Source organism: Sinocyclocheilus grahami, unplaced genomic scaffold (assembly GCF_001515645.1).
Source record: "Sinocyclocheilus grahami isolate Dianchi unplaced genomic scaffold, SAMN03320097.WGS_v1.1 scaffold365.1, whole genome shotgun sequence".
NCBI lineage: Eukaryota > Metazoa > Chordata > Actinopteri > Cypriniformes > Cyprinidae > Sinocyclocheilus > Sinocyclocheilus grahami.
Genome location: NW_015505544.1, coordinates 627062 through 641020, shown reverse-complemented (window position 1 = coordinate 641020; position 13959 = coordinate 627062). Strand labels below are relative to the sequence as shown.

General features: G+C 40.1%; 2 protein-coding genes across 7 annotated transcripts in view; one reads left to right on the top strand and one right to left on the bottom strand.

The window, feature by feature from the left end:
- The window catches only part of LOC107549202 (protein AF-10-like), a 59287-nt gene extending 57555 nt beyond the window's left edge, over positions 1-1732 (bottom strand). For all 6 annotated transcript variants that reach the window (XM_016230197.1, XM_016230199.1, XM_016230201.1 and 3 more), the window contains exon 1: positions 1312-1732. In XM_016230197.1, coding sequence (XP_016085683.1) covers positions 1312-1474 — 163 coding nt within the window. In that variant the 5' untranslated portion in view covers positions 1475-1732. The remainder of the gene's footprint in view (positions 1-1311) is intronic.
- Positions 1733-9147: 7415 nt separating this feature from the next.
- Positions 9148-13141, top strand: LOC107549188 (SKI/DACH domain-containing protein 1-like). Its single transcript, XM_016230179.1, has one exon. The coding sequence runs from the start codon at positions 9228-9230 to the stop codon at positions 11631-11633; it is 2406 nt and encodes an 801-aa protein (XP_016085665.1). The 5' UTR covers positions 9148-9227; the 3' UTR covers positions 11634-13141.
- The last annotated feature ends 818 nt before the right edge of the window (positions 13142-13959 follow it).

The window sequence follows — 13959 nt, the reverse complement described above, 5'->3', positions numbered from 1 at the left end:
CCCCTATACCCTTAAATAGGGCACTATTTGAGGGAACAGCCATTTTTAGTGGTGTCCGAAACCATAGTGTACGTTCTCGAGTGCACTCATTCAATCCCACAATGCACTGCAAAAACAAGTGTACAACTGGTGCACGCTCAACGGCTAGAGAATGCCCATAATGCACCGTGAGAGTCACGCGCCGAATTAATTCCCGCATCTCGCCAGAAGATGGCGCCCGCAGCTGAATAATCAATCCGTTCATTTTTACACAGCGCTCATCCATGGCGTACAGCATAATGTACAACACGGGTATAAATTCATTGTAAATTGATTATTAAATTGTTTGATTAGGGTTTATACATAATTTCCGTGACAGAGTTCAAGATAAATCCTTTAATCTTACTACTGGAGCTGCTAGTTTCAAATGATTAATAAACAGCAAGCACAAACTATGCAAAAGCAGCATTCCTTCCGGTGCACTCAGTGTCCGAATTCACTACTCGTTTTCATTCACTCCTTCTAGTGAACTGAATTAGTGGCCAACTGTAGGGAATAGTGAACGAGGGTATAGGGGGCGATTTCGGACACAGCCCAGGTGTCGTGGCAAAAATTGATCGTCTGCCGAAAACTGATTGTCGTCCGTTTCACGCTTGCCAAAAAGTGATTACAGACTCTACTTATTGAGTGAACTGTTATTATTTCTGCATCAAAATGACTTGATTTCATTCATTGTTGTTATATTTGACAGATTATATATCGCATTCAGTCCTTTTTACCGGTTGAAATACTTTTTGACAACAACCATGAATGAAATCAAGTCATTTTGAGGCAGAAAGAACAGTTCACTCAATAAGTAGAGTCTGTAATCACTTTTTGGCAAGTGTAAAACGGACGGACGCGGACGGCAATCAGTTTTCGGCAGACGATCAATTTTCGGCACGACTCGGAATTAGTTGACAGCTTTGCTGACTAACGTTAGCCACAAATGAGTGTTATCAGCCATGCTAACCGTGCAGCGCTCGTGCTAACACAACATTGGCACTCCAAAGGGCCTTCGGAAAACCGTTGCTTCACAACAACCGACACACCTTAAAACACCAAGAATTAACCGTTCAAATATTCTAAATTTCTTAACTGTCATCTCAATAACACAAACCCACTCCAGCGGTTAAACTTAGGTCACACTGACTGTTCGGTGGAGCTAAGCTAGGCTATGTTGTGCTAAGCTAATTCTCCAACCACAACAGAAGCGAACTTATCAAAACATCAGCCTGAAATGACCCGTCCTTCAAGAAAAATAACAGTGTATGTCGAGACGTTTATATTTACCTTGGTGGACGGCAACGTTACAGCCGTGACCGTCGCAGTAGACTAGGGGATTTTCGGCCCAACCTCTCTCATCCGAGCAGACGCAGCAGCCTCCGATCATCTCCTTCATATTACTCGCCGAGTCGTCGTATTCCTCTGGCAGACACAGCTCGCTGGATACCATCTACCATCAGCAGCGCATAAAGACCAACAAAAAGGCGGTCGGGCGTTTGTCTCACGAATCCCTATCTCCCTAGAAACCCGTATTTTATGTCCCATTTCGATGAAAAGCCATATCTACTTTTATTGAAGGCGGTATTTTTTTTTTTTTTTTTTTTTTTGCGATGTGGAGGTGCGTGTGCGCGCATGCGTGGAAAAGCCGACCTAGGGCTGGAAGAGGCGGGGCTGTTTGAGCCACGCAGCGAACGCCATTGAATTTTACCGCGAGCAGCAACAGTGCACTGCACTTCTCGCAAAAAAGTATGATTTGATCTACGCCACGGCCTGCAGCGAAGCCTGCAGCGTCTTCACACACAGACGAAACTTACTAGAGAAGTGTGACATAATATAGGCCTACCTCTGTAAATAAATACAATTTAAATTTACGCCTTGTACCCTTTTAATGGAGCATATGCACTACCTTCGAACTGGAATCATGGCGGAATATCCTGTGATGTCCACTTAGATGGGCGCTTACGGTCGAAGTGATAAGAGAAACATACGCGAGGACTGGAATGAGAACTACTGCTGTACAGAGCTGTAGGCCTACGAGTGGAGGGGATTTCTGTATTAGAGGCAGGTTCTGGTTACACAGCTCAAAATTATCCTCAGAAAGTTACCTCGAAATATAAATTATATTCCTTTTCGAACTTTATAAGTGGTACATATCTTATTTATTAGTTTCGGAAGATAAATGATGCATACAGTGGACTTTTGCCCTCAAAATTAATTAGTGCGCTTGTTTAATCTCATTATCAATAAGAATAACAAATGTATAGGGAATCTCGGAGAATCGTTCAGCAGTAGGCCTATGGGTATATCCCACTTTTATTGTTTTGTTCATTTAGATACTGTGTATATTTTTATAGCCTATATGCTGGATACAAGTGTCAATTTCACAGGGGAAAAGGCAATTAAATGCCCCACTGTATATGACCGGTTTGCATATAGGCTTAGCTGAGCATATGAATTGCCTGTCAGTTTCTTCATGCAAATTTTAGAGGTTATTTTCAACATTAACCATACGCTTAGGTAGCTTAACGTTTTATTTAATGTCAAGGCTGCTGCGTGTATGACTATTGTGGGACCATGGAAAACAAAAGAAGTAGGCTATGTAGAAAAATGTATCGGGCTTATTTGTATGCTCTGCCTTAAATCTTAACTAGACAAATTAGTGAACATGCAAATAAACACTCATTTAAAACCAATTCTGAACCGATGGTTTTGGCATAGACCTGGACCCAACCGATTCGCAGAGCCCCATCGAACCTCCAATAGGCAACAGTTCAAAACACACGCCTTTTGTGTAAATGAGGTTAAACGCGAGTCCCTCATAATTATAAATAGCCTATGCCTATACTTTGTTTCAATTTTATTGTTGACTTATCGTCACATTTAATGTCCTCCCATTTTAGACAAGCAGGGGCTTTACTTGAATAATAAGTAAACAACATTAAGGATAGTTTCTTTTTATGGATGACACGAATTTATGAATTTTAACTCAAAGGCACCTCTGTGGCTTTTGGCGTTTTTTGATCAGGTCAGTCTAAAATGTCCATAATCTTACTGCCTGCGAATTATTTATCACCATATGGCTCACACACAACCCTTACAGCATTAAATGAACTAGCATACTATAGGCCTACTGGGTAACAGATAGATATTTCGACATGTCATGATTTCCATCAGAATTCTCTCATATCGGTAAGTAGCCCACCTGTTATTCAAGATAGGCTGCCCAGCAGACTGTATGATACCTTCTCATTTACTTAAATAGGGCTATTTAATTTTACACATGGGGCATAACGTTCAAGTTTTAATACTACGAAATACAGTAAGATTGTTTTTATACGAAATGTTCCAATATGAAATTAATTGTTCTAATAGTCTATACAATTAGTCCTATTGGGGGTTTCCTTGCTTCATCCCCTTTTCACAGTAGAGTTTGTAGTTGTATGAGTCTCACTGTCGGACTCGGAGCAATTTCTTGTGGTGGGGGCAATGTTGATTTGCAATGTTGGGATCATTTACAACACCACGTTAAGTTCAGCTGAGTTGACAGATGTATACGCTGCAAAAAAAAAAATGTCCTTGATATTTTTATAGCGTTAGTGGTGTCATATACAGATATGATATTCTGTAATATGATATTCTTAGAAAAAAACGATACGATTTATTAGTTGATAATAGACAAAGTTCTTAAATCAAACTATAGTTATTGATAGCATATAGACCTAGCCATTTTTTTTATCAGAGTTTACTTATGCTGCTTCAAAAAAAAAAGTGTTTAAAAAACCTTGACATGTTTCTTTTTTTATTATTATTATTAAAATAAGTCCCCTATAGGATCCTGCTGTGTAGGGCTATATAGGTTTTCTAGACCCAATAACATTCATTAGGCCTATTTACATCCACAACAGCCTAATATCATATCCCAAATTGGATCTAAAACGGGTAATGCCTTAATAGCATCATACCTTAACCTGTGTCTAATGAATACTGTATGTAAATAACATAACTTATATCTATACAGTCTGATGAAAATATTTAATATAATATTTCATATGCGCATTTTTAAATACCCTATGTTTGCTTTTTCCACATGAAGGGTTTTACGATTAAATAATCTTCCGTAACAAGGTCTGTGACGAATGTTAAACAGAGAGGGTGCAATGGACCACGTGTTTTTTCCTGTCTAAGGCAGAGATGCTCCAGGTCCGGAGCCGTAATGAGTTTGCCTGTAGCACGAGTTCTCTTTTGCGCAAAGACTTGTGGGTAATTCAGGGGCAGGCACATCCACATGCAGATATGACACGGCAGGGTGAAAGGTTATTGCAGCCCACCCCCAACCAGCTCACTCTGTAAATTCAAGTTGCATGTAGCTTACCAACTCGTACGTTCTGAAAGAAGAATGCAACCTATGAGATGGAACAATTTATATTGTTGGCATAAATAACAACAGACTACTTTTAATGCTTGTTTCAGAAATGTAAATGGAGATTAGTTTTGAGTTGAACAGGGATTGTTTAGAGCGAGTCGTGCCACATGATTTTCATAGACACGAAAGAAACTTTTTTCTGTGTGCAAGAGAGTTGTGTTTATCGGCGTTTAGGAATGTATTCGTGTCATGGGAGGTTCGCATCGTGTTATTGAACGTCGCTCAACATTTACTACATCATCTTGAAAGCAGATTTTCGACTACAAAAATGTAGTGGAGTAGTCGTGCAATGTTTTTCTTGTGCTAGAACTTCAACAGGATATCTCTTTACTTCCGCCTTGACTTGTCTTTATGTATGCCAATTTATCGTGCATGCAAAGAAAACATTTGATCAAAATGCCAACTTAAACAGTTGCCTAAATGTGCCATTAATGAAATGACCAAAAAACTTATTCGAAACCGCTGAAACACTTGAGCTGCCTCCTAGAAAATTACTAGACAACTTAAATCCAAATGTGTTCTTTGTTCTTCTATTGTTAGCTAAATCACGACGAATAAACGTCCTCTTACCTCACTCTTTCTAATGTGAGAATCTTCTTCATCAAACTTTGAGCTCGCGATCCTTTGCGAAAAGTATGCGCACATTTACTTAATTTAACTTAATGATAAATGGGTTGCAGTGAGCTTTTTTTATTTGTCACCGGACGTCTTTGCCATGCTGTTTGAAACTCCGCGCACGTTTGTAGTGAGGTAGCCCACGCGGACCCCCACTTGGCGAGTCCGTCACGTTTGAGGGTCCAGGGCCCATCCTGATTTCACTGCAATAAATGAGTCCAACTATCAACTGTCTCAAAATATGAGCGACAAAGTCGTAAAGATTCAATTCTTCTCTTAATTAAAAATAGGCTAAATCACGCATATGAGAACAATTATTGGCATCCCATAATTAATAAATACTGTACGTAGTATAAATAAATATATTTAAAGACGGATCACCTGGGGCTAATCATTTCCAGTAAACTGCATTGGAAGTAATAATATGATCAATGATTAATCTGAGTTATCCCGATTTTCTAGAAGCGATCAACTTTACAATAAATCTTAAAACGGGACAAAACATTTCTGAAGGCAAAGCCCTCAACCACGACGATGCACACTGGGTCGAAGATCAATCATTATCACTCATGTCACAATTGAGGGCTGTTCAAGATGTGAGGTTTCAGAATCAAAGGACCAGGACCTGCGTGTTGTCTTTCAAATGTTGTGTGCCCCTTGGATAAAAGTTATCAGCGGAGGTTGGAATAAAAATGACTATTAACAGTGCTAGACGGCAAAACGTTCAAATATCAGTGTATATGCGAAAAAACGATCAAAATGCATACACTAATGCAGGTCCAATAATATTAGAGAAATTTTCCCATCGTTAAATAGCCTACATTTGTTTACTGCATGGCAGAACAACTACCTATCTGCTCTGTGAGGGTAAATAAACTCTACAAGTGAGAGAATAATTATAGAGCAGCTTGCAGCAAAAATAAAAGAGTTAACTATTGTATTTTCTTTGTATGCAAATTTGGAGTATTTATTTAATATGCTGACAATATTTATTTCACATTTTATTTGAAATAAAAAAGGTTAAAAGCGGTGTTATTTAAATATTTGCAGAAATTCAGGCTTATAAACATTCTGCTTTTTTTGTCCGTTTGTTTGACAAAGCAGTTGCAGCAGGAGCCACAGTAATAAGGAGCTGCTAGGACTCAAAGCCGAAGGTTTAACAGGAGTTCTCTGAATCAACAGGACAACGACTCACTTCTATAGGAAAGGTAGCCTGGAGTATAGAGTGACATACACTCCCTTGGAAATCTTTATGAACTGGAGTCTATTTATGTTACCGCCCCTTGCGAATCTAGTGAGGTGGGATCGCGTACATTCTGACAAACACCGATGCTGAATTTAGTACTAAAAGGGATGTGGTGGTGATTAACATGAACCACTTCCACCACATAGCCTATAGCTCTCTGTGCACGCCATAATCAGGTAAACGCGGATGCAATATAACATAACAGTTCATTATCAAGAGCAATAACTTGACAATGACGGCATAGAGGTTTTGATCCAAACCTCGTTTGCTTTTTTTTTTATAATAGGCAAGATGTGAAGGGTGGTAGCAGGGGCAGGTCATTTGCATTCAAATGTTGGAATGATTGAAATTGCACAATTTAATGAATAATCTATTTATCTTTATTGTACGATAGAACATCCGCAGCACAACATCGATTGTATTTTGAGTTTTAAAAACCACCTGAAAAGCAAGGCCTTATATGGCCGCCCGGTTATGCACTGCATGAAAAACATAATATTCATGTACAGAATCACTTTATTCAACAATGAACACCAATGGAAGTTTGGAATACTGTATCAGGAGTGTCTCAAAACATGTTTGTAAGGTTTTACTAAGAGTTTCGTAAAATAATGTACATGTGCACTTAAGATTAGCAGAAGGATTTTCTGTCAAATAATGTATGCCTGAAAATTGTATTGTATTGTATTGTAGTTAAAATTACTTTTTTCTGTTCATTCTCTTTCCTCATCATTGTAAAACGGCATATGTCTGTACACAAACGGGGGGAGGGGAAGTCTTTGCTTGTGAAGACCCGTTATTTTCTCTTTCACGTTAGTATGACTTGGGATGGAGGTCTGCCTGATCTGTGAAAAATATGGACCGCAAAAAATATGAATAATAGCCTTCTAACTCGCACACACTTACAACCGAACAATTACAAGGGTATTAGAACATGCTGATCCGCAGCACAACATCGATTGTATTTTGAGTTTTAAAAACCACCTGAAAAGCAAGGCCTTATATGGCCGCCCGGTTATGCACTGCATGAAAAACATAATATTCATGTACAGAATCACTTTATTCAACAATGAACACCAATGGAAGTTTGGAATACTGTATCAGGAGTGTCTCAAAACATGTTTGTAAGGTTTTACTAAGAGTTTCGTAAAATAATGTACATGTGCACTTAAGATTAGCAGAAGGATTTTCTGTCAAATAATGTATGCCTGAAAATTGTATTGTATTGTATTGTAGTTAAAATTACTTTTTTCTGTTCATTCTCTTTCCTCATCATTGTAAAACGGCATATGTCTGTACACAAACGGGGGGAGGGGAAGTCTTTGCTTGTGAAGACCAGTTATTTTCTCTTTCACGTTAGTATGACGTGGGATGGAGGTCTGCCTGATCTGTGAAAAATATGGACCGCAAAAAATATGAATAATAGCCTTCTAACTCGCACACACTTACAACCGAACAATTACGAGGGTATTAGAACATGCTGATTAACATGTACAAATTCTTCTTCTTTTGTTTGTACACACACGTGTTTCTTGCATGCAGCTCCTTCTACAATTCATATATCTTGATCGACAGTTCTTGTTGCAGAATTTGAATATGTGTATTAATTCGCAACTTGGAAAAAGCTCCGACGATTTCTCAAAGCATGGCTAATTTTTGTTTTATTCTGCACACATACTGTTACTTTAAAGAATGTGCGTGCACACAGATATCTCAAGCACACAAAATGACAAAAAGCATTAGCTGAGTTCATGTATAATGTGATTCATGTTGATTGCATGCAAAGCAATATCAAAGAAAAAATAAAATAAATAAAAAACACTATACACAATTGTTTACTACTCTTTTTTTTTCCTTCTGAAATTAAACGAGTTTTGGGATTGGTAAAATCCTATCATCGATATTTTAATTCGGCTTTTAACTTGCCACTGTTATCAATGTTTGCTTCAAATTCCAAGTTTTATCTCTGTTTGAGTTCAAATGCTTATCTCCCTGAAATAGATGCATTCAATTTTGCATAGTGTATAATGATATTTAAAAAGGATTTAAAAAAATAAATATAATATAATAATGACATCACGACCATGTTTAATATGTACAATACATTTTAAAAAGCTGCACATCATTGTATTTGCTGCCCAACATACCCATCTGTCAGCATTATTATTTTTTTCACAACCACAACTCAAAGTTGTAACAATACCTCGACAAAATGACCAATATTAATTTCTAAGCATGAATTTATCACTAGCGATTTATTTGCTCTAAGAGAGGTGGGATTACAACAGTATGGTAATTAGCTAGGGGGTGGGGTGGGGGTGGCCATGGGTGGAATATCCATTTTTATTGCATCACCTGTCAGTAACGTCCAATCAGCGTCGGCTTTGGGGGCATTAATTGATGAAGGTGTCTCCGGCCTTCCTCGGTTCCCACTGTCATTTTATTTGTGACTAAACCAGCAACGGGAATAGCAGCTGCATTCTGGGCTCTCTCTCTCTCTCTCTCTCTCTCTCTCTCTCTCTCTGTGTCGCTCACTCCCTCTCTTTTTCCCTTCCCTAGTCTCCTCGCTTTTTATCCTTCTCACTGGCAGTGCTGTTCACCTTCCTCTTTTCCTCATGGCCAAATGGGAAGGGAGCTGAGGGAGCGCAGGTATACAGGAGCGCAGACAGGCAGCAGCCAGCCTGTCGGCAACATCACACACATTCCATCGATCATGCAGTGCTCAGGTCAATGGACTGATTGTTTTCATTCAAACAGGCCATTTCATTTTTCTTTTTCTATTTAAAACTTTTTGTTCATCAAGCAGTGTGGACATGTCAAAGCCCACGCTGGACCGGTCAGCAGAATGCCTTGAAATAAAGAAGCAGCAGTAAAGCTACTTTAAGGACACCCGTTGCTCTAAATGTTGGAATTAATGCAATGAAGAAAATGGGGGACTTGGAATCCGGTTTTGAGGAAATGCAAGGTGTAAAGCTTGGCTATTTGGTTATCAAAGGCAAACAAATGTTTGCCTTTTCTCAAGTCTTCACCGACCTCTTGAAAAATATTCCGCGGACTACTGTACACAAACGTATGGACCATTTAAACGTGAAGAAGCATCACTGTGATTTGGAGGAACTGCGAAAGCTCAAAGCAATCAATTCTATAGCTTTCCATGCAGCTAAATGCACTCTGATTTCAAGAGAGGACGTTGAGGCACTGTATTTTTCATGTAAAACTGAGCGGGTATTGAAATCAAACAAAAGAAGGGAAAAGAGAAAAAAATCCTCAGAAAAAATGTGCGATGGCAAAAACCGCACCTCTACCAGAAGTGACTTTTGGAGAGAGAAAGTTTGGTTGAGTTTGCATGGCGTTCCTCAGGCTCTCTCATTCAAAAATAAAGCTGTTCGACAGGACCCTGTCCCTCGCACTCACTCAGATCTACCTCAAATTTACAGTAAATCCTTCGGCCGTGACTTCCAACCGGTCACGAAGTCGGCATCTACACCCTTTAAAAACTATGAAACAGATCAAATACCTGACAACTGCGTGGCTTTTAAGCAGAAACATACGCTTTTTCGGCACGTTGTGAATCGGCAACCGCTGCTCTATCAGTCCGCCATTGCAGCGCAGGCAAAGCACCAAGGCAACGCAGACCTACTTTACAAAAGGAAGAGGAAGCGCGAGAGCAGCGCGAGGCAGTTTTGGTCGAGGAGCAGACGAAGCCATCCGGTTTTGGTCGTCCCAAAGTGCTGTAAACCAAAAGTTCCCAACGGATCTTTAAGCCAGTTTCACCACCTCGAGCATGGATTATACGTCGATCCTCGGCACACTGGACATTTTCAGGAAAGCTGCAGCAGCGACACGGAATCTAGCTCCGTCTCAGAACCGGTGAACAATGATTCGGATTTCGGGTCGAGTTTCTCTACCACCAGCAACTCCGGGACTTCGGAGGAGGAGGAGGACGACTCTCTCTCGGATTCTTCAGATGTCAGCAGCGATGAAGAGAGCTCCTCTCAGTCTGATTCGAGCTCTGTGTCCAGTCAGGTTTCAGTGCAGAGTATTCGTTTCAGGCGTGCGAGGTTCTCAAGTCTCAACACAAAAGCACCTCTGCTCTTACAGCCAACTTTTCACTACAGGCCTAATGTGCAGAACATCCCCACTAACCACGGAGTAACGGCTACTTTGGATTGCGAACGAACTGGCAAAACTCAGAAATCGGACTTCACATCGTCCAGGGACGCACACGAGGATGGTGATGCCGCAAAAGTGCAGAAGTTCTGCCCGGTGCGGACATGTTTCCCAGATTTGAGACAAAACGAGGGCTCTGAAGCACCATCACGCCTTGAATTTTCAAATGATCCAAAGACAACAGACTGTGTGGCTAACAGAATTAAAGAGACTGGGCTTACACCTAATGCAAATGGAAACAATGCGTTTCCTCAACAAAGAATACCGGGTTCTGCAAACAAATGCTCCCAAGCCTTGATCTCCCACTGTGTTCCGGACAAAGAAAAAACGGGTTGTAAGTCTTCTGACAGCAATCTTCCATTAGCAGCAAATTCCAAGTGGGAAGCAAAAACTTCCCTCAAACTGCCTTCACCTCTAAAACCGATCAAAACAGAGACCGAGGAGCCCGTTAGTACCTCAGGATTTAACAATGAGGGCAACAGGGCAGTAAAAACGCCACCATTTTTACTCAACAACGTGAAGATTAAAGTCGAGGACACCTTTGACGAATATGAATATGCAAATCATCCTCCGGAATATCAATGTAAGGATAATGACGCTGAAGATCAGCGCATCAGTAATAATTTAAAGGAAACTGACCACTATAAAGCCACAGAGAGCGCCGTTCAGAAAAACCCTGCCTGTAACGAGGAATCAAGAAGCACTTTAAACACTCCTTGTTCCGAGGAAGGGGAATCCAAGAATGGTGCAAGGGTCAGAAAAAACTACAGGGCGATGCTTTTGGGTAAAAAAGCCGAAGGTGTGAGGACATTCGCGAAATCAGTTGCAAAAGTTGACCGGAGCCCCCGTGCAGCAGGAAAATTCGCTAGCAGTGAGGGGTCGAATGAAGACTGTGCGGGCGCGAGCAAACGCAAACGAGCGAGCCCCAATGTAGCATCTCTGAAAAAGCCCTTCAGACTCATGGCGAATTTTCCCTCTCCGCCGTCTCTCGTTATTGGCAGCGATGGAGATTTGAGTCCCGCTTACTCTTTGAACTCTTTAAGAAGTAACCAACTGCCTCATCGTTCTCACCCAGTGTGGAGATGGCAGCTCGGTCATTCAGTTGTTCCTCCCCCTCCAAGCCACAAATTCAGGAAAGCCTCTGTTATTCCGTGAACTGTTGTTTTGAGCTCGGCTCGGGGGAAATGTCTTAAAACTGTGACAAGCACTGATTGTCATTAGTTGTTTTGTTTTCATTGTTGTTTTCAATGTAAACGTTTTTGGCCTGTTGTTATGTTGCACACACCGTCCGTCCTCATAGCACAGGCGACAGGCTGGTCTATCCATCGAGGTTTGGGACTCGGGAATAAATGGAGGTATTTATAATAAGCTGCGTAGCAAAAAAAAAAAAAACAGTTGTTTATAAAATGACAATACTGACACCGTGGAGCTGTTTTTGACCTGATGGACTAGACTCTCACGGAGCAAATGTTGGCTCATTTTGCAGGCACATTTCAGTGTCAACTGAAATTCTGATTTTGTCAGTATATTTTGAGCCAATGTTTTGTATTTTCCCTTTATGCTTCATCCACATAGCCTACTGTATTTCTGAATTACCGTAGGCCGATGATCCATACCCTTCTTATTTATTCATTTAATGGGTGCGCCCCAATTGTTGGCGCCTGGCTGTGTTCACTCACACGCAGCGCACCATAACTCTCACGGTAGGCCCAACACAATGCCCCTCTAACTGACAATCAAGAGCTGTTTGATTTGCACGATGTAAAAGAGGGGAAAACGCCAAATCAAACTCCTTCTTTAGCACATTCATAGATTAAGGTATAGAACAGCTAAAGCACAAATTTACCACGCATTGCACTTTGCTAATGCCCATTAAGGTGAATTAGTGACGTGTGTTTTTATTTTGTGATTTTCTTACGCAAAAGAGCCATCGCAAGTTAACCCCAAAAAAACCCTTTTTAAATCCAGTACTTATTAATGTGGTGCTATTTCCAATATGCTCGTTTGCTTTTGAGAGGAGGTTTTTGTTAGTCGTTCTTCTTGTAAATGTTGCCGGTTTAAACGGAGCGAACTACAGACAGCTGCAAACAACAGTGTTTTTACATACGTGACGAAATCAAAGAAAAAAGACCTTGGTGCTTAGTGGTGTAGCCTATACACACATTCTGGTCAGGGTATACTTAGTAGGCTAAATGTTTATTTCTCTTTGACTCAAGTAGCCTTGTCCTTTTTGTACAGTGTTTTGATTGTATTTTGCTTTACTAGGCCTATTTTCCAAGGATATGGATTACCTTGGCACTGGAGAGCATAACCTTAAAAAACATTTAAGTGTTAACTTGGTGTTCCACTAGAGTACCCTGCCCCATATAAATGCCTTGTGATGAATGTACTGTGACCAACCATATTTGTTTACTTCAGCAAAAGCAGGCTGCCTCCAAAACAGGCCTTTAAAAGCAAATTGTGATTGGATCAGCCAATGAGCTAAATTCATAAGTTTGGGATGATATATTGCCAGGGGCCGAAAACATTCAACTGCATTCTAATTTCCTACACAAACACATAAATTCAAAGCCTGTGAGTTATCACTAAATGGGCAGAGACTATGCAGATTTGGCTAAAGCGAGGCTACCGGGCTCACGTCATTCTGAGAAAACATGTAGGCCTAATAGACTTTAAGGTAATTTAACGTGTTAAGGCATGGGCCCATTACGTTTTGATTAACGTATACAAGTGGAGATAGACACTTTGTAGCCTATTAAGTGAAAATGCATCGCTTTGTGAATGTTCCAATATGCGATATAGCCTGACACTCTGACAGGTGAATGATTCAAATATAGTAGTTGTATATTTTTGTAACGCGACTATTTAAAGCCTGCTCTCTCGAGCGTATAAAATGAACTTTTTTCTTCCGTTCTGTGTCAAAGTGCTCTGCGGACTGACAGAATAGCGATGTCGTCCCAGCTTCAGAGGAATGGATTCAAAACTAGCCAAATTAAAAAGAATGTAGCGCACATACCACAACCGCATTAAGCTAAAGAAATTCAGGATCTCCACAATGAACAGAAATGGGAAAATGGGCGGTGACTCACTGTAAACATGGTAGGTTAGGAATTATCTGGTCAAGGTGGACTTTGTTTTTTTATCTTTCTGCTTTTGCTGCAATACTTGAGGTCAGATTTTGACATGATTTTTTTTTTCTTAAATTGAAGTCACTGGTTTGTTTATAAAATGCATATTTATTTTTGTGATTTTCCTGGTTTTTGTATACCATTGTTGTGTAGGATAAATGCACTCGAAATGAAAACTTGAAAACGTGAGGTGGATTTTGAAGCACTTTCTTTTTCTTTTTATCGTGAAACTGTTCATTAAATACATCTGAGTGTGATGTGAGATGATCGTTCATTTTTAACTTTTAACTCATTAATATTCATTGTTATTATAACCGTATGTCCCTTTCTTGAGGTAACGTGCGGTTCAAGTA